Below are 17,934 nucleotides of genomic sequence, written 5' to 3' on the forward strand. Positions count from 1 at the left end.
CACCCAAAATTTAAATTTCTGTCATGAATTACTCACCCTCATGTCAAAACACAAATTAAGATATTTTTGAAGGAATCCGAGAGCTCTCTGATCCTCCCATAGACAGCAATGCAACTGAAATGTTCCCTGGTTCAGAAACACAGTAAGTTCATGGAAATTCAGTGGCTCAAATTCAGTTTTGCGAAGCTACGAGAATACTACGAAAAAAAAAAAATCATAACTTATTTAACAACCGGGTTACATCTTCCAACATTTTGGAGAGTACCCAAGAACGGGAAAGCATGCAACATAGTCAGCGTTGTTTACATTGGAAGAGGAAAGCATGTGCATGAACTTTAATGGTCCCCTGAAGTGCCTTGAAACACACAGTGTTATTCTATGTGGTGACGTAATTTCAACTGAAACAGGAAGAGAGGGCAGGACATAGAGCATCCCCGCCCCCCTTTTAAAATAGCCAATAGCATTTTGTTTATATCTGGTCGGGCCAGAGCCGTTGAGCTCGGTAAAGCCACGATTGACAGCCACTGTCTAATAGATTACCCCCTAGATTCAATATGAAACTCTTAGTAAAACAAAATAGTGGTGAGCATAAAAATGCTGAGGCTGTGTAGTTTTAATATATGCCCACTCGTGCATATGATCCTCTCCGTGCGATCGCATCTCTGAACCGGAGCCAAAGTCTGGATCAGACAATGTGTGCTGCTGTGGTTTCAGTGAAACAACATGAAACCAGACCTTATTTGCACCAGTCTAAAGTTTATTTACACTGTATCATTGCCTATTACTTACATTGTGCACTACAAGCCATTCACCGTACAGGAAATACTACGTTGTGACTGATCTTAACCCGCTCTTCAGTGTCTATTTATAGTGTAGGGGGCGGGCTCTTCAGATTCTAGAGAGCATTTGATTGGGCAGAAGATTTGATGAGAAGGTAAAGTACAATGTGACATCTTGTATCTTGAAACAATGTGAATGCTTATATCTTTTAATTGCGAATTTTGTCACTGTTTTGGAGCACACTGCCTTATAAATAACCTAACACCCAAAGAACTTTAATTTTGATTTCATGGGGACTTTAAAGAGTTATTCTATAGGTAACAATATTGGAAAGAAGCGTATATTATTAAATGTCTAGTCTCATACCCTATTATAACAAATAGAACAACATAGCACTGACACCCTGTGCATTACTATACAAATAGCTAACCCACAATTCAACAGATGACTTGGACTGATTTAAACAATTGTTCTACTCAAGCCACTATCACACAGACTACATCCCATTACTGCCAATACACTGCAAAACATTTCAGTTAAACAAGCGAATGATTTACACTGAAGTTATTCATATGCCTGTCTATTACACTCAGCTCAGGAACATCAAGCCTCCCTTAAGACCTACACATCTATTATGGCTGAACTTAGCTAACAATGTGGTGTGATTAAACATGACTCCTTCATCCACCTGCACGATCATCCAAAATCATTAGCAGGACTACATCAATGGATTTTAAAACCTCAAAAAGACTAGAGAAAGAGCCTCAGGGCTGTTTTCTCAGAGCCAGGGTCCTGAACCGCACTGCAGTTTGAAGTGTGATTCTCCATTAACATCTCTGATCATCTTTAGCCAAGAATAACAATAAAGCAGCGTCCTTGGAAAGAAAAAAAATCCCTCAACCTAAGGTCACTGTTCTTTCTCAATGTTGAGAACAATTTATACCACATGACCTTTGAACCTCTGGTGCAGTACACAAATTCAACCTTTTTAAATTCAGAATCAACCTCAATTTCAAGGAAATTAACTGAAATCAGAAAACATCAATTCACTTTTAAATTCCTATTAAGAAGCACGCTGCATAACATGATTCTGAGGGTCTTTTAGAGTTGGGCCTGGTGATGTCAGCAATGAAAGGATAAAGGAAAACAATGTCTATCAGACAGTGTGCAGGACAGGAAGTTATGCACATGCAAACAGGAAGCAGACAGGGGTTCGGCTGTTTTCTGCAATCCTGTTGTGTTTGTGTTGTTCACCTCTTGTTAACCAAGCAAAAATCTAACGGTACATAAGGAAATGTAGACTTAGACTAAATGGAGATTTCAGCGGTGACACAGTATGTCAGCAGTATACTGCTAGTTTGGATTTACTGTCTCCTTTTAAAAGATCACAACAGTGAAACTTCCCTCAGCCTGCTAAGAAACTAGGTCTGGTGCTACCTTCCCAGAGACAATCAAATGAAATCTAGGTCAGCACTGCATACATTTTTTTAATGAATAAAAAGTTTAAAAGAACAGCTTTTTTGTATCAGTGTTAGTCTTTACAGTCACTTTTTGTACGTGAAGAAAACAAAAATAACGACTTTATTAACAATTTGTCTCCTCTGTGTCTCTCCTCATCACCGTACAGCGCCATTCTGGAGAATATGAGCTGAACGCAGGCAGCGAGATAGTGTAGGCTCTTCTGTATCAGCGGCACCACAAGAATAGGTTTTCTATGTGTTTTACACTTTGTTGTGAAAGAAAACAGTGCATCCTTGTGTTGCGGCTGAAACAGAAGAACGTACGCTGCCTGCATTCTGCCCATAATCTCAAAAATAGTGCTACGGTGATGCAGAGAGACACAGAGGAGACGACTTGCTGAATAAAGTCATTATTTTTGTTTTCTTCATGTACAAAAATATTCTTGTTGCTTCATTGCGTTACGGTTGAACCACTGATGGCAGATGGACTATTCTGACGATGTCTTTAATAATTGTCTGGACCTTGACAGTGTATTTTACTTGGCAGTCAAAGGGACGGTTACAAGCCTCCCGATTTTCATCCAAAATATCTTAAATTGTGTTCTGAAGACAAACTAAGCTTTTACGGGTTTGGAACAACATGGGGGTAAGTGATTAATGACAACATTTTCATTTTGGGGTGGAGTATCCCTTTAAAAAAACAGCCCTGTAATTGTGAATTTCATTAAAATAACAGTCATCAAATCATAAACTAATTTTCATTCCCCTCCCTCACTGAAGTGCTGGAAGATCTCAAGAAAACAGCACATGGTTGGTCTAATTAGTTCAGTTTGAACTCTTCCTGCTGTGCATTTACACAGAAGACATGCTCCAGTTTAAAAGGTTCCACTACCACTGCAGTTCAGCACATCTTATATTAGCCTATATGATAAAGGTTTTTTTTCTTTTTAATAATCAATCTCTTGTAGGAGTTGTTAGAAAAAGTAATCAGAATGGATCTGTGACTTTGTCTCCATGTCAGGTTTTAATATGGTAGAGACAATATATTGATACAAATTCTTAATATGTGAGGACCTACAAGTTTAATCAATATTCTTATCAGCAAACGATCTGTTAGGGAAGATTTGCAGCACAGACATGACATGCAAAGCAGGCTGTTGTTCTTGTCAGAAATTTCCATTTAGCCAGATAGCATAGTGAGAATACTGAGCAGTTTGCTTGGAACAAATAGTCCAGATGTATTGCATACAGTTTTCTACAACCTGAAAATCATAATTGTATGAATCTAAAAGTATTGCATTCATTCCTGAGCCTTCAAACACACACATCACGACCAATATGATTATTCCTAAACTGTTTCTGTTGTTTGCCAAAAGTAACAGCAGTTTTATTAGGCTACATGTGATTTTGTGTATTTGTTGTCCTTTATATTGCATTGCTTTTATCGGGTCTGAAGCACTGCTGACACCACAGTGAACCTGCTTTGCATCTGTCATCATCTTCATCACCGCTATTATAGGTACAGAAGGGTTGCCGTAAAAACATACCGATGACAGATCAGATATTTTAGAGCGCATGTGGACAGGTGTGTATTTAAGGGTATGTCAACAGCATGCGTCCATAATAACGCATGAACCCTTTTCATATGAAATCTGATGCAACCCTGATCTCTAAAACGTGGCATGGAGATGGAAGAGCAGCGACTCACCCTCGGAGAGCTCCAGCTCGAGCTCCGCCAGCTTCTCGCGCACCTCCGCCGGGAGAGTCATCGCGATCGCCGGCGACGGGTCCAGCATCATCATCAGTAATCCGGTGGAACTGCGCTCTGCCATAATGATCCAGCTGGGTCCGACTCAGACAGCTCCAGGTCCTCACCGGCCAGAGGGCTTGTTGTGGCTCAGATCAGCTGCTGGAAAGAGAGGGGCGGGTGGGTGCTGCTGCTGGTCGCTTATCGCATGCAGATGTGAGAAGTATCGGGGCGGTTGCATATAGGCTGCCGTTTGCTTACAGCCCAGCCGCTCGGACCGCTGATAAAATGGAAGATCCACGCCCTTCTTCAAGCCGGATTAAACGCTGGATGGTCGTGCATGACTGAAGAAAGCTTCGTAAAACAAAGGGAAACTCGTCCAACTCTGTTCTTCAGAGCGCCACCTTCGCCATTGCAGCAGAGCAGCTGGGAACAGCGCGAGAACAGATTCAGCGCTTCAGTGTCTCACACACACACACACAAACACACACACACCAGTGACATGCACTGGCAGTGCGCTGCACTTGCTATACTAACACTTAATCAGCCGTTTCTCTTTATAATAAAGTATTTTGCCTTTTGTATGTTTATTGAAGTACATCTCTTTCAGATTCTAAGCTTTCTATCAGATAAATAATGTATATCTATTTATAGCATGGGCCAAATGTTAATAAATATGCACTGTGACACTTGAAGCTAAAGGTAAACATTGCGCTATACCCTTAAGAAGTAACAGGGTTTATGGTAACAGGGTTGACAGTAACAGGAGGAGTGGTTTAATTCATCATTGTGTCAAGTCAACATTGTGCTCAAGGTCATGACACATGGGTTTTATTAGAAAGAACAAGCTGATTATACAAATAACCACTTTTCATTAATCAGCTCCTGACAAAACCAAGGTAACGGGGTTGAACGTCAAATCAAAAAACATGAGAAAAAACTACTTGGCTTTGAGGAGGCTGTTTCTTAATGTTTTTTGTTGTTGTTGTTGTTGTTGTTGTTGTTATTGTTGTTTTTTAAGGAAATAATGTCAGTCATGACAGTAACAGGGTTGATTTTCTTTCTTTTAAAATGCACATGTTTGCTAGTTAAGCAAGAAGTTGTAAACATACAAAAAAAAAAAGTCAAATAAAGTTACCGGATTTTTGATTTAACGCTTTAGTAAAGCCTGGTATTTATTCGATGCTGAGTCATTCTTTACACTTCAAGAAGTTTACAAATAGCACCAATTTCATTAAATGCCAAACATAAACACATCATGACAATAAACATGCATATAAAATATAATGATAAACAGAATTGAATAATAAACCTGCATTTCAATACATTGAATCCTAGCTCTCTCTATGAGTTATAATGTAATGTTGATGCATGAAACAGTTTTCTGTGACTACACTTTGGCTTTCTGGAGCTATCAGTATTCAAATAGTTTAATATTGTTTGGGACTTTTGTTAAAACTTTCTTTTGCCAGTTTATTCAATTAAATTACATACATGATTGGTTTTATTAAGGGCAATCGGTTCATATGTTTTAAAGGCAAGTTTAACACGTGGTGTCAACACTGGACAACACTGCCGACATGTGGACAATATAGGAAACTACAACAACAAAACCTGAGACTTATTTACTGAAATACTGCAAATCATAATTGATACAATTCATAGAGACATCATTATGATGATCATCTACTCGAAAAGCAGATGTTCTTGAACAGTCATCTACCTTCACTTAAACGTAAGGGTTCGTGACAGAATCAAGACAAATAGACTGTCTTCCTGAGAGTGTGTCTCAGATTTAAAAAGTACGAGGATTCTGGAGATTTGTGATTGTGTTCATATACTGCACGATTCACCGCCATGTGCAAGTCTACCAAATGAGTCCTCCTGAAAAGAATAAAAATACAATTAGAGATACTTACATAACGCCCAGAGATACAATCAATCCATGAATCCCTTCGTCCAAAACAGCCGATAGAGATATAGAAATATGCAATCTAATTTATGCAGTATACTATATGATAACAGTAAAATCTTTGGAATAACTGTATTATTATTCAGTTAGTATTGTGAAATATTATTACAATTTAAAATAATTATTTTCTGTTTGAATATACTGTAAAATGTAATTTATTCCTGTGATGCAGCGCTGAATATTCAGCATCATTACTCCAGTCTTCAGTGTCACATGATTCTTCAGAAATCATTCTGATATACAGATTTACTGCTCAAGAAACATGTCTTATTATTAACAGATGTGCCACTTAATATTTTGGTGGAAACTGTGATGGATTTTTCGGGATTCCATGATGAAATAAGTTCAAAAGAACAGGATTTATTTAAAACAAAAACTTTCTGTAACATTGAAAATGATAAATGTTTCTTGAGCATCGACACAGCATATCAGAGTGATTTCTGAAGGATCACATGACACTGACGACTGCAGTAATGATGCTGAAAATTCAGCGCTGCATCACAGGAATAAATGTCATTTTAAAAACACATCTTAATCATTCCAATATTTGTAATTCTAAATATTTCGAAGCGTTAGTCTTACCTTTTCTGTCCCTGAGTTAATGAAGCTCTCAAGGCTCTCAGGTACACAGACCGATGGTTTGGCACCTCCAGCTGTTGTCCTTTAGTCCAGCAGTGACTCCAGAAGATGTCCGCGTCCACCGGGACGGTCCTCTTGCAGCATAAGAGCCCAGGTGCGTCTGTCTCCAGCTCTCCAGCCTCCTCATCTCCACAGCCCATACACCCAGCACAGCTCTGAGCCTCTGACTCTTCATAGCTCTGGATGAAGAAGAGTTTAGGCTTGCCTGCCAGGCCCGGGCAGGAGTCTGAGGTGAAGAGGCGTCTGACAGTGTCCAGGTTCAGTCCTGGACCGTGAGAGTCAGTGGCCAGCAGATCTGATGAGCGGCTTCGGCTGATGACGCAGCAGACGAACGCAGACGCTCGATAGTGACCCTGCTGATGAGCCACTTCCCTCAGAGCGGACTGCACGTCTCTCACACTCAGCAGCTTGTGCGTGACCACACAGAAGTGTAAGGCCTTAAATATCTGCTCCAGCTCATCTGCAAGGAAAAGAGAAGCCATTACTAGAGGGTAATGTGATTTATTTCACAACTAAGTGCTACTAACCACCAAACAGACATATACATTCAACTGACTTACAATTTCAAGCTCAGTTTACAAAATTACAAATAAACTCTGCTTTAATAAGAGTTATAGCAATGCATTGCAATTAGTAAATAGAAATGGCTCATTCTCATTCAACTACACATGCAATTAATAGTTTTATTCATCGAGGATGCATTTATTTGATCAAAAGTAACAGTAAAGGCATTGTTACATAAGATTTATATTTCAATTAAACATAGCTGTTCTTTTGAAACGTCTATTCATCAGATAATCCTGAAAAGAATGATGGTTTCTACAAAAATAGTAAGCAGCACAACAGTTTTCAACACTAATAATAATAATAAGCAGCTAATTATCATGTGCCACAAAAGACTGGAGTGATAATGATGCTGAAAATACAGTATACATTACAGGAATAAATGTGTAAAGTACATGAGATGAGTGATTTCTCACCTGCTTCAGTGCCGACACAGTCTATGATTAAACACACTCCTCTGCGATCTCTCTGCATGCTGTACACTTCCTCCAGCTGCTGTAGATCAAACAGATCATATCAACACTGATCTCTTACTGTGGTTTGACCACATTCATCACTTGATAACAATCTTCCACACTGGCATTCTCACCCACAGTAACAGTTTCACTCATATTTGGAGTCGGCACCCATAACACGTTACTAGGAAATGTTGTTATTACTTAAAATAATAAATAATAAACCAAATAACACCCTAAAGGTAATGAAACTGTAACTGGATGAAATGAAACCTTTTGTTTTAAATAAAACGTTTCATAATGAACTAGCTGAGCATCAGTTCTCCTTGCATTGAACCATTTCAGATTCATTCGAAAATTCATGATATGCATTTCATTAAATATGTATTTATTTATTTATTTAAATTACCTGACAATAAGAGCTAGTGCCAAGTAGTTTCTTCTTCACTGCGGTCGGTTTTTCTAAAAACACAAATACAAATAATTAATAAAAACAAGAAAAGACAAAAGATAAAACAACATTTAGATGGATACATAAATAGATATACATATTTAGACAATTACACAGCACATAGTGCACTGTTACACACCTGATTAAATACACATATTTAGGATATTTTTCAGAGGGGTCACAAATATAACACCAGTCTCTTTCTGAAAATCTGAATGAATAATATTGCTTTGAACTTTTCTCAACAATTTATTTTTCTACAGTGTAGTGAAAATATTAAGATTATCACGATTTTTGGTCGCATTCGCATAAAATATTTTTTTGTTTTGATGACTCTAATACTGAAAGCTTTTTCTCGTTTTGATGACTCTAATTGGATGATACTAATAACGGAAATTGTGGGAGATTTATTTTCCCTCACTCTGTCTCATTTTTGAATGAACTCACCACAGAGTTTGGAAACTGGCCAGATGTTACGGGAAGCTGATGAGACACTGAATGAACTGCTCGGCTGTGAATGAAGCAAACATTCAAACTTAAGTAAAGATTATGGAAATATGAAACATCTGAAGTGAAACAGAGCAACCAAATACAATCTCACCGATGGCGCTGTGCAGAACGTCAGTCTGTCCGGAGGTGAAGATCCTTGTTTGGTCATTAGCGCTGCAAAAGCGGTTTTCAGTTATTTAAAAAAAAAAAGAAAACGAAAGGTTCATTTCCTTAAAGTGATGACACAACAGAAAGTACTACCAAAAAAGGCTAAGTAGGAAAGAGGAACTGAATCTTTCACAGGGGCAGTAACTTTCCAAAGGGACCTGCTATGTACTTTTAAATGACTAAAAATGCCCCCTTTAGGGGTGAATATGATGCTAAGGCTACATCCCAGTGACAGCTTTGTATGTTATTTTTCTGAGATTGTATCATGTTAATGACATACTGTAGCCTAAACCCCTCTGAATGAGGGAACAGGTCTAATACTTAATGTGTATTATATGGTTGCATCTACAAAAACATCAATAACAACATGAAGCTGGCAGTTCTTACCCGTCTGCTGGTAGTGACTGATCTTTTTCGCTAGATCGGCCCTGTGGATGGACCTCAGGCAGTGTTCGATCAAGTCCATCTTCTCACTGGAGAGCTGGTCGAGTTTCTCCAGCTCCACCACAATGTCTAAGAAACTCTGCGAGTGCATGTTCCAAAAAAAAAAAACTCATTTCAGCCCCAGACATGAAACATTTGTGTTCGACACATGAAGAACAGAGCTTCCGGTTCATCGTACCTGGACATTTTCCAGTTTGTGCTTTGGTAAAGTGCCTCGGAGTAAGAATGCCAAGGACTTTAGGTTTTCTGTGTCCATGTCCTCACTAACATCAGCCATCAGCACTCTGCAAACACAACGTCCAGGTTAAAACCTTCTCTTAAAAACCCCACACTGTGCATACATTGCGATTCGCTCATAGAGGGGGCATTACCTGTATTCGGACACAGAATGGCTGTTTTTCAGCAGCCCCTCAACCGTGCTCTTGTTGGTGCTCAGCACTTCTCGCAGCAGATCATAGCGTTTTATCTTCAGAATGAGCTCCATGAGAAACACGTAATCCATCCTCATCTGGCACAGCACAGATTGTAACATGCCTCTGGGGTCTGCAGAGAACTTGTCCGTGTCGAGAGCACCGCACAGGTAAGAGATGCGCTTGCATTCATCAGTGCTGAGCTCATCAGTGATCTGACTGATGGTGTGATACAGGCTCGACATTCTGCTCCAGACAAAAACTGCCATTATTAAAAAGAAGAACCACTCTTAAATGGGGAATTTAGTTCATTTACAAACGTTTAGGGTTTTAGAGTAGGCAGGATTCATTTCTTGTCTTAAATGTATTTCTTGTAATGTGTTATGGTGAGTCAGGTCATTACTTTCACAATTATAAAGCATTTGAAAATGTACAAGCCAAAGCATAACAGCAGGATCTGACTCAGTGCGGGTGAATGCTGGGGTATTTCGTTTATGTATATTCACATGATACCCATCTACATCATACTACGATATTCGTCTATCACAATAATAATAATAATAATGATAATAATAATAGTCTAATAAACAGCGAGCGTTTCTGCCAAAATAGCATTACGTTACATATTACCTATCATTTATTGTATTAAATAAATATCGTATCTTCTGGTTAAAATTATTTAAGACTTTATATCATCATTTATTTTTGAAGCTATGTTAACAATATCTTTAGGCGCATTTATAGCGTATATGGTTATAACGTATAGTTACAAATGACACCACTATATGGTTATGATTCCTGAACTATGATAAGCTTCAGTGCGGTAAAGTTTTGTGAGCACTCTTAAAAAAAACTGCTACGTGTTTTATGTGGAGATTAAGTAAATAACTCTTTATTCTCGAATAAAAAGACAGAACTGTAAGCCTTACCTCAAGAGATCTGTCCTTCTGACTGAATGAGAGATATAGTGGTAATTCTCAGAGATTCCAGTGATGCAATTTACTCGGAAAGGAAAGAGGAACGAAAAAGTGGGCGGGGAATGCACGTCATGTTTACATTGGGTCTTTTTTTAAATAGTATCTTTTGTTGATAGCCTTTTTATGACATAAATTGTGGAGAGAGAGAGAGAGAGAGAGAGAGAGAGAGAGAACAAACTGTACATATCTTCATATTCTAATTTCGCTTGGCCTAGATGATAATTTAAACAGCAGCACATCAATGTTTTAAAATATCTGACAACAGTTGAACGCAACTGTAATACACTTGCATTTAGTTCCAATAAAACGTTATATTTGTTGACATTTACACGCTAAACTTCACATCACATAAAACTGCAACCAAAAACTTACTGGATATGAAAAACTGGAAAACTATGTCTATTAAGATTAAGTGTTTAATAAGCTAAAATGATTGATGACCAAAATGATTAATGAGCTGTTAAAATGTAGCATTTTACACACACATTTCCCCATTCAATTAAATATTAACCTTCCAATCTAATTACCAGCATGTGTGCAATGCCACAATCCTTTTGATTCATACCTCAGTGCACAACAAAGCAAAAAATACATACATACTAATATATATATATATATATATATATATATGTGTGTGTGTGTGTGTGTGTGTGTGTGTGTGTGTACTTGTTTTTCTATTCTTAAACCTGAATACACACAGACTCATGGGGACACGTGTCACGGTGGGGACCTAAATTGAGGTCCCCACGGGTAAACAAGCTAATAAATTACACAGAATGAAGTTTTTTGAAAATCTAAAAATGCAGAAAGTTTCCTGTGAGGGTTAGGTTTAGGGGTAGGGCGATAGAAAATACGGTCTGTACAGTATAAAAACCATTACACCTATGGAGAGTCCCGTGTGTGTGTGTGTAAGTAAGCACACAGCAGTACATTATTGAGGACATCAAGGACATCATAGTCAGAACATTATCTTAGATTTGCAACCATGTTAACCCTTTTCATATTCAGAAAATGTTGCATGCATATCACTGGCATATATACTTTTATAAAGAATAGCATTTGACTTTGATGACGCAATATCTAATGAACAAACGACAAACATATTCAGCCCAATTCAATTAAGTTATATTTATTTTACATACTAGTCATGGGAATCATAACGATGAATGAACACAGGTATTAGGAAGCCTTTCATGGGCTAATGTCTTCATGGATAGACAACAACAGGCTGAACACCTGCAGCAAACACAGAGTCCGGCGGCGACTGGTTCAGCTGAGCTTTAGCCACGCTATTAGTGCTCAGACTTCTTCGGAGGGAAGAAAGCATACTCCACTGCCAGTGCCACTGCAAACGCTGCGAATCCTGTCTTAAATCCACGGAGGAGAACATTTCGGAAGGTAACTGGGACACCAAAGCTGCCCGTATATCTCCACGCCTCATTCCTGCAATAACACAAATTGTCATCCTTTAGTCCTTCATTTTTTAGCTTTCATAATGTCATGTTTTAGAAAAATAAACTACCGCTGAAGCCAAATGTACAGAAATGTTTTACATATGAAACATTTTTATCTATATTTTTTTAAGTACTTGGCAGAATGTACTGAAACGATGGCTTGGAAGTCACAATAAGAGAGTCACTTTTAAATTTAATAAAAAAATAATAATAATGGGGGGGGGGGACTAATACATTTAGTATTAATAAATTTTTCAATTTAGTACATTTAAATTAAAACTTGTCCAATTTTCTCAGGCCATACAAGATGTAGAAGAGTTTGTTTCTTCATTTGAACAGATGTGGAGAAATGTAGCATTTTATCACTTGCTCACCAATGGACCCTTTGCAGTGAACGGGTGCCGTCAGAATGAGAGTCCAAACGGATGATAAAAACAATCACAATAATCCACACCACTCGAGTCCATCAGTTAATGTTATGTGACGTGAAAAAGGTGCAGGTTTGAAAAAAACCAAAAAAAAAACCATCCTAATACTTTTAAAATACTTTTATCCATAATATTGTTTTCTCTATTCAAAAAGGGTCTTGTCTGATCAAGCACCAGTTACAAGAGAAAACAGTCAAAAACTGTTCTACTCAAATACACCAGTTAAGGACAACAAAGGACAGACTTCTTCACTGAAGAAAAGTGTTATTACGGATTATTTACTGATGGATGAATTTGTTTCTTATAAACGTGGAGCTTTTCAACTCCAAACATTGGAGTCAAGTGGATTATTGCTTGGAATGTTTCTGATTCATCAGCTGTTCAGAGACCCTCATTCTGACGGCACCCATTCACTGCAGCGGACCCCTTGTTGATAAAGTGATGGAATGCTATTCTTCCAAATCTGTTCTGATGAAAACACAAACTTATCTACATCACGGATGGCCCAAAAGAGGAGTAGACTTTCAGCTAACTGTCATTGTTGAGTGATCTATTCCTTTAACTTGTTTATATAATTCTTATCACAATACATAGGGCCGATACAGATACAGTACTAATGTCATGTGCATGCTACAGAGAGCTCCAGGCAAACAACGCAGGAGTAAATATCTAAAAGAGTCTGATGTTACCGAGCCCAGGGGTCCCGGAGTCCTCTCCGAGCGAGTCTCTGCTGGGTGGCTTCCAGCGGCGTTCCTTCCCACTTCCACACTTTGTAGTCCGGCATGGACAGCTTGCCATGTCCGTGATCCCCACCCATGACTACTGCTGAAGAAATCTCACAGTTATTCATGCATCACGCACAGAATTGTGTAGCTAGTGTCTCTTTCACTGGGTCAAGTTAAAATATCTTGACTCAACTGAATCCTTCTACTAAAGAGCTGAAGGATGAGTCTGTTCAAGAGAGAGAAACACAAACCGTTTGGTTAATGTACAGGCCAAAGCTTTAAGGGCAGTTAAATGCAAATTTTGAGATTGCAACGGGTCAGTTTAGTTGCACTTCAATGGTTTCGTTTCATGAATTAGCGGTTCAGTCCTGTTAAACAATAACTGAATAAAAGTAAACAGTGAAGTCTTCATGGTAAACACAAAAACAACACAAGCGAACCAGCAGTTTATGACAACTGCAAATCAGTAGCAAATAAATCCTGCCTCCAGCTTAAACTAACGTTAAATTAGACGAAAACCAGTGTACACATTTTGTAAATGTGTTAAATAGCAACATAATTACCTTTTCTATTATAGCAAAGTGACCTCCAGCACGAACGCGCAATCAATCCCGGAAGTTCAGTTAACGATACGGCTTCCTGTGAGGAGAGCTAACGTCACTGCGCATTCGAAATAAATACCAAATTATATGAAACAGGTAAACATGCTCTAAAAATGCAATTAAAGGTTATTAAAACAATATGTTATTTAATCTTTCAGATTTTGATCAAATAAAAGACAGAACTTTTATTTTGACACTTTTCCCCAACTTCCCGTCCACATGTATGAATGAACAGTTTGGCGCATGCGCACTTTCAGTTTCAAAATTACCGGTCAGGGCAAACTCGGGAACATAAAACTTTTATTTATTTATCGTTATATGTTCACTGAAATCTTAATATGAATAGAGATTTCGGTCCTTTTTGTGAGCAACGCGTTTACACACTTCTATTTGAGACGCTCACCTTGTGAAAAAACCGGTTGGGTTTTGTAGGTTATAACTTGTATTTATTCTATTTAATTGTACTCTCGCTATGGGTGTAGTTCTACGGAATCTTCAGAGCGTGGTTCCTCTGAGACGCGCCAGACTGCGCAGAGATGTGGAGGTCCTGAGACACATCTTCGGGGTCCAGAGGTTTGACCTGGGCATCATCTGTGTGGACAACCGCAGGATTCAACACATCAACAACCTTTACAGAAAAAACAACCAGCCCACAGACGTGCTGTCGTTCCCCTTCTACGAGGTACAAGCGCTCTCAAGGTTGATTTCATGTACACTTTCTTCTCATCGACAAGAGGAAGTACTTGGCCTAATTTTGGACTATGTTCTTGTACAGGTGCTGGTAATATGATTAGAATATAATCAAAAAGTTGATTTATTTCAGTAATTCCATTCAAAAAGTTAAACTTATATAATATTAATTCATTACACACAGACTAATATTTCAAATGTTTATTTCTTTTAAATTTGGATGATTATAACTGACAACTAAGGAAAATCCCAAATTCAGGATCTCAGAAAATTTAAATATTACTTAAGACCAATTCAAAAAAAGGATTTTTAGAAATCTTGGCCAAATAAAACGTATGAAAATGAAAAGTATGAGCATGTACAGCACTCAGGGGAAGTCGTGGCCTAATGGTTAGAGCATTGGTCTCAAACTCAATTCCTGGAGGGCCACAGCTCTGCACAGTTTTGCTCCAACACTAATCAAACACACCTGGTCCAGCTAGTCAAGGTCTTCAGGATTTCTAGAAACTTCCAAGCAGGTGGGATTTAGAGCTGGTTGGAGCTAAACTCTGCAGAGCTGTGGCCCTCCAGGAATTGAGTTTGAGACCACTGGGTTAGAGGGTTGGACTCCCAATTGAAGGGTTGTGAGTTCTAGTCTAGGGCCGGACGGAATTGTGGGTGGGGGGAGTGCATGTACAGTTCTCTCTCTACCTTCAATACCACGACTTAGGTGCCCTTGAGCAAGGCATCGAACCCCCAACTGCTCCCCGGGCGCCGCAGTATAAATGGCTGCCCACTGCTCCGGGTGTGTGTGTGTGTGTGTGTGTTCAATACTTAGTTGTGGCTCCTTTTGCCTGAATTACTGCAGCAATGCGGCGTGGCATTGAGTCGATCAGTCGGTGGCACTGCTCAGGTGTTGTGACAGTGTTGGGTCTGGCATATCACATCTTCCTCTTCACAATACCCCACAGATTGTCTATGGGGTTAAGGTCAGGCGAGTTTGCTGGCCAATTAAGAACAGGCATACCATGGTCCATAAACCAGGTACTGGAAGCTTTGGCACTGTGTGCAGGTGCTAAGTTCGGTTTGAAAATGAAATCTGCATCTCCATAAAGTTGGTCAGCAGCAGGAAACATGAAGTGCTCTAAAACTTCCTGGTATACGGCTGTGTTGACCTTGGACCTCAGAAAACACAGTGGACCAACACCAGCAGATGACATGGCACCCCAAACCATCACTGACTGTGGAAACTTTACACTGGACCTCAAGCAACGTGGATTGTGTGCCTTTCCTCTCTTGCTCCAGAATCTGGGACCCTAAATTCCAGGGGAAATGCAAAAATTTACTTTCATCAGAGAACATAACTTTGGACCACTCTGCAGCGGTCCAGTCCTTTTTGTCTTTAGCCCAGGTGAGACGCTTCTGATGCCGTCTGTTGCTCAAGAGTGGCTTGACTCAAGGAATGTGAAGCTGAAACCCATGTCTTACATACGTCTGTGTGTAGTGGTTCTTGAAGCACTGACTCCAACTGCAGTCCCCTCTTTGTGAATCTCCCCCACATTTTTGAATGGGTTTTGTTTCACAATCCTCTCCAGGGTTCGGTTATCCCTATCGCTTGTACACTTTTTTCTACCACATCTTTTCCTTCCCTTCGCCTCTCTATTAATGTGCTTGGACACAGAGCTCTGTGAACAGCCAACCTTTTTTGCAATGATCTTTAGTGTCTTGTCCTCCTTGTGTAAGGTGTCAATGGTCATCTTTTGGACAACTGTCAAGTCAGCAGTCTTCCCCGTGATTGTGTAGCCTACAGAACTAGACTGAGAGACCATTTAAAGACCTTTTGCAGGTGTTTTGAGCTGATTAGACTGTGGCACCGGGTGTCTTCAATATTGAACCTTTTCACAATATTCTAATTTTCTGAGAAACTGAAGCATTTGAAATATATGTGTGTAATGAATGAATATAATATACAAGTTTCACTTTTTGAATGGAATTAGTGAAATAAACTTTTTGATGATATTCTAACTATATGACCAGCACCTGTAAATAAACATTTGCCAATGACAGGTGGCTAAAGCCTGTCAGTTGTTGGTAGCAGTGGAAAGTAACCCATTTCTGAGCAGCTAAAGGAACATAATGGCTAAAGTGCGTTTCATTTCCAAAGGATTTGAGGCCTGGCAAAATCCCATGTGCCCTCCAAAGAGATGAGTATAACTTAGGCGACATCTTCTTGGGTGTAGAGTATGTAAAGCACCGGTGTAAAGAAACTTCCCAGGATCTTCATGAAGCACTTACAGTAAGAGATATGTGTAGTCTGAGCACATTTATATCTGCAGCCTGGCAGGATGTTATGAAGGTTTGTTAACATGGTTTTCTGTGGCGTTTCGCAGGTGGTGACTGCTCATGGGATCTGTCACTTACTGGGATACAGACATGAAACCGAAGAGGAGTGGATTGAGGTGGGACAGGTTTCAGGAGAGGAGTGGCTGAAGCTGGTCTTTGATGGTTTATAGAAATATACAAGCTGCTTGTAGGAACAAAACCAAAAGAGAAAACTATCAAGTAGTGATTCTCAACTTTATATTCAGTAGTATTCCCTTTACACTGGGTGGTGGATTTATTAAAATAGCCATGTTGGATTTCAGTGTATTAATAAATATTTGCATATCAGTCATGCCGATGCCTTAGACATTATAGCAACAATAGCCACTGTGTGGCCCCCAAACTACACAAATGGTTTTATATCACAAAACACCACCAAATATGTAATCTTGAGACTCACCTTTGAAATATTTATTTTGTCAAAATAAATATATTTTGTTTGTAAAATCCCATAATAGATTGTAAGATCACTTGCCAATCCTTAAGGAGACCACTTAAAGATTTTAAAGTATCACTCCATTTAAACTAAATGTCTGATTTCAAAATGGTTTTCACAGTATTAGTTTTGAGATTTTAAGTGACTATGATTTATGATTACATATGAAATACTATGGAAATATACATTCATGAAAATTTGCCTTCTACCTCCATTAGTTGACAATTGCCTATTTTTTTTTATTGTGTGCACTATTTACCCAAAAACTATTAAAAAGCAAATCTAATTGCATTTTAGTAAGATGTCCAAAATTAGCAAAAATATCCAAACCTAAGGTTTTAAAGTCACTACTTTGTGTCAAAAAAAAAAAAGCATTGTGTACTAGCTGGACTTTTGAGTCAAATGTTTTTCTTCCCCCATTCTCCTTGCCTATTAATGGTTTTCTTTTTTGACAGATGCAGCAGAAAGAAAGTTACATTCTCAGCGAGTTCAACAGGCTAACAGGCAGCCACCTCGAGCCACTCACTAAGAGATGCACATAGGACATGTGACGCTCCTGAAATAAAGGAGGAAAACATTCACTACCAAGTAGTTCTGAATCTGGAATCAAAACCAATGAAACACGGTTGATTTTTTTTCCTAAATAAATTTTATTAAAAATATTTAAGGAAGTCAAAGACTG

At 38.8% G+C, this 17,934-nt stretch overlaps 4 protein-coding genes across 12 annotated transcripts in view; 1 reads left to right on the top strand and 3 right to left on the bottom strand.

Moving 5' to 3' along the window:
- The window catches only part of dip2a (disco-interacting protein 2 homolog A), a 108,904-nt gene extending 104,462 nt beyond the window's left edge, over positions 1–4,442 (bottom strand). For all 4 annotated transcript variants that reach the window (XM_026272597.1, XM_026272598.1, XM_026272596.1 and 1 more), the window contains exon 1: positions 3,949–4,442. In XM_026272597.1, coding sequence (XP_026128382.1) covers positions 3,949–4,072 — 124 coding nt within the window. In that variant the 5' untranslated portion in view covers positions 4,073–4,442. The remainder of the gene's footprint in view (positions 1–3,948) is intronic.
- A 153-nt stretch (positions 4,443–4,595) lies between these two features.
- cflarb (CASP8 and FADD-like apoptosis regulator b) lies at positions 4,596–10,563 on the bottom strand. Of its 3 annotated transcripts, none has more exons than XM_026272603.1 (10): positions 10,509–10,563; positions 9,541–9,825; positions 9,348–9,453; positions 9,113–9,248; positions 8,670–8,731; positions 8,516–8,579; positions 8,027–8,079; positions 7,579–7,654; positions 6,542–7,058; positions 4,596–5,871 (listed from the first exon to the last, which is right to left on the bottom strand). In XM_026272603.1, exons 2-10 carry the CDS (start codon positions 9,822–9,824, stop codon positions 5,742–5,744), a joined length of 1,428 nt encoding a protein of 475 aa, XP_026128388.1. In that variant the 5' UTR covers position 9,825; positions 10,509–10,563; the 3' UTR covers positions 4,596–5,741. The 3 variants fall into 3 exon arrangements, with proteins under 3 accessions (XP_026128388.1, XP_026128386.1, XP_026128387.1); XM_026272601.1 differs by having other exon boundaries at positions 7,579–7,657; XM_026272602.1 differs by having other exon boundaries at positions 7,579–7,657; positions 9,541–9,841; positions 10,509–10,547.
- Positions 10,564–11,669: 1,106 nt separating this feature from the next.
- On the bottom strand, positions 11,670–16,220 carry LOC113109071 (NADH dehydrogenase [ubiquinone] 1 beta subcomplex subunit 3-like). Of its 3 annotated transcripts, none has more exons than XM_026272611.1 (4): positions 16,135–16,220; positions 13,727–13,802; positions 13,128–13,260; positions 11,670–11,999 (listed from the first exon to the last, which is right to left on the bottom strand). In XM_026272611.1, the coding sequence occupies exons 1-4, from the start codon at positions 16,189–16,191 to the stop codon at positions 11,849–11,851; spliced, it is 417 nt and encodes a 138-aa protein (XP_026128396.1). In that variant the 5' UTR covers positions 16,192–16,220; the 3' UTR covers positions 11,670–11,848. The 3 variants fall into 3 exon arrangements, with proteins under 3 accessions (XP_026128396.1, XP_026128395.1, XP_026128397.1); XM_026272610.1 differs by having other exon boundaries at positions 13,128–13,263; XM_026272612.1 differs by lacking the exon at positions 16,135–16,220 and having other exon boundaries at positions 13,727–13,818.
- Positions 14,012–17,880, top strand: ybey (ybeY metalloendoribonuclease). Of its 2 annotated transcripts, XM_026272608.1 has the most exons (4): positions 14,020–14,447; positions 16,599–16,730; positions 16,825–16,893; positions 17,708–17,880. In XM_026272608.1, the coding sequence occupies exons 1-4, from the start codon at positions 14,238–14,240 to the stop codon at positions 17,792–17,794; spliced, it is 498 nt and encodes a 165-aa protein (XP_026128393.1). In that variant the 5' UTR covers positions 14,020–14,237; the 3' UTR covers positions 17,795–17,880. The 2 variants fall into 2 exon arrangements, with proteins under 2 accessions (XP_026128394.1, XP_026128393.1); XM_026272609.1 differs by lacking the exon at positions 16,599–16,730 and having other exon boundaries at positions 14,012–14,447.
- The last annotated feature ends 54 nt before the right edge of the window (positions 17,881–17,934 follow it).

The sequence above is a fragment of the Carassius auratus genome, chromosome 9 (assembly GCF_003368295.1).
Source record: "Carassius auratus strain Wakin chromosome 9, ASM336829v1, whole genome shotgun sequence".
NCBI lineage: Eukaryota > Metazoa > Chordata > Actinopteri > Cypriniformes > Cyprinidae > Carassius > Carassius auratus.

Coding starts and splice junctions, on each gene's coding strand:
- ybey (XM_026272608.1), top strand. CDS start 14,238: ATGGGTGTAGTTCTACGGAATCTTCAGAGCGTGGTTCCTCTGAGACGC. Junction 16,731..16,824: donor ATCTTCATGAAGCACTTACA/GTAAGAGATATG, acceptor GGCGTTTCGCAG/GTGGTGACTGCTCATGGGAT. Junction 16,894..17,707: donor CCGAAGAGGAGTGGATTGAG/GTGGGACAGGTT, acceptor CTTTTTTGACAG/ATGCAGCAGAAAGAAAGTTA.
- cflarb (XM_026272601.1), bottom strand. CDS start 9,824: ATGTCGAGCCTGTATCACACCATCAGTCAGATCACTGATGAGCTCAGC. Junction 8,580..8,669: donor CGTTCTGCACAGCGCCATCG/GTGAGATTGTAT, acceptor CTTCATTCACAG/CCGAGCAGTTCATTCAGTGT. Junction 8,080..8,515: donor GCCAGTTTCCAAACTCTGTG/GTGAGTTCATTC, acceptor TTGTGTTTTTAG/AAAAACCGACCGCAGTGAAG.
- LOC113109071 (XM_026272610.1), bottom strand. CDS start 16,191: ATGACCATTGACACCTTACACAAGGAGGACAAGACACTAAAGATCATT. Junction 13,803..16,134: donor TAAAGATCATTGCAAAAAAG/GTTGGCTGTTCA, acceptor CTCTCCTCACAG/GAAGCCGTATCGTTAACTGA. Junction 13,264..13,726: donor ACTTTGCTATAATAGAAAAG/GTAATTATGTTG, acceptor AGATTTCTTCAG/CAGTAGTCATGGGTGGGGAT.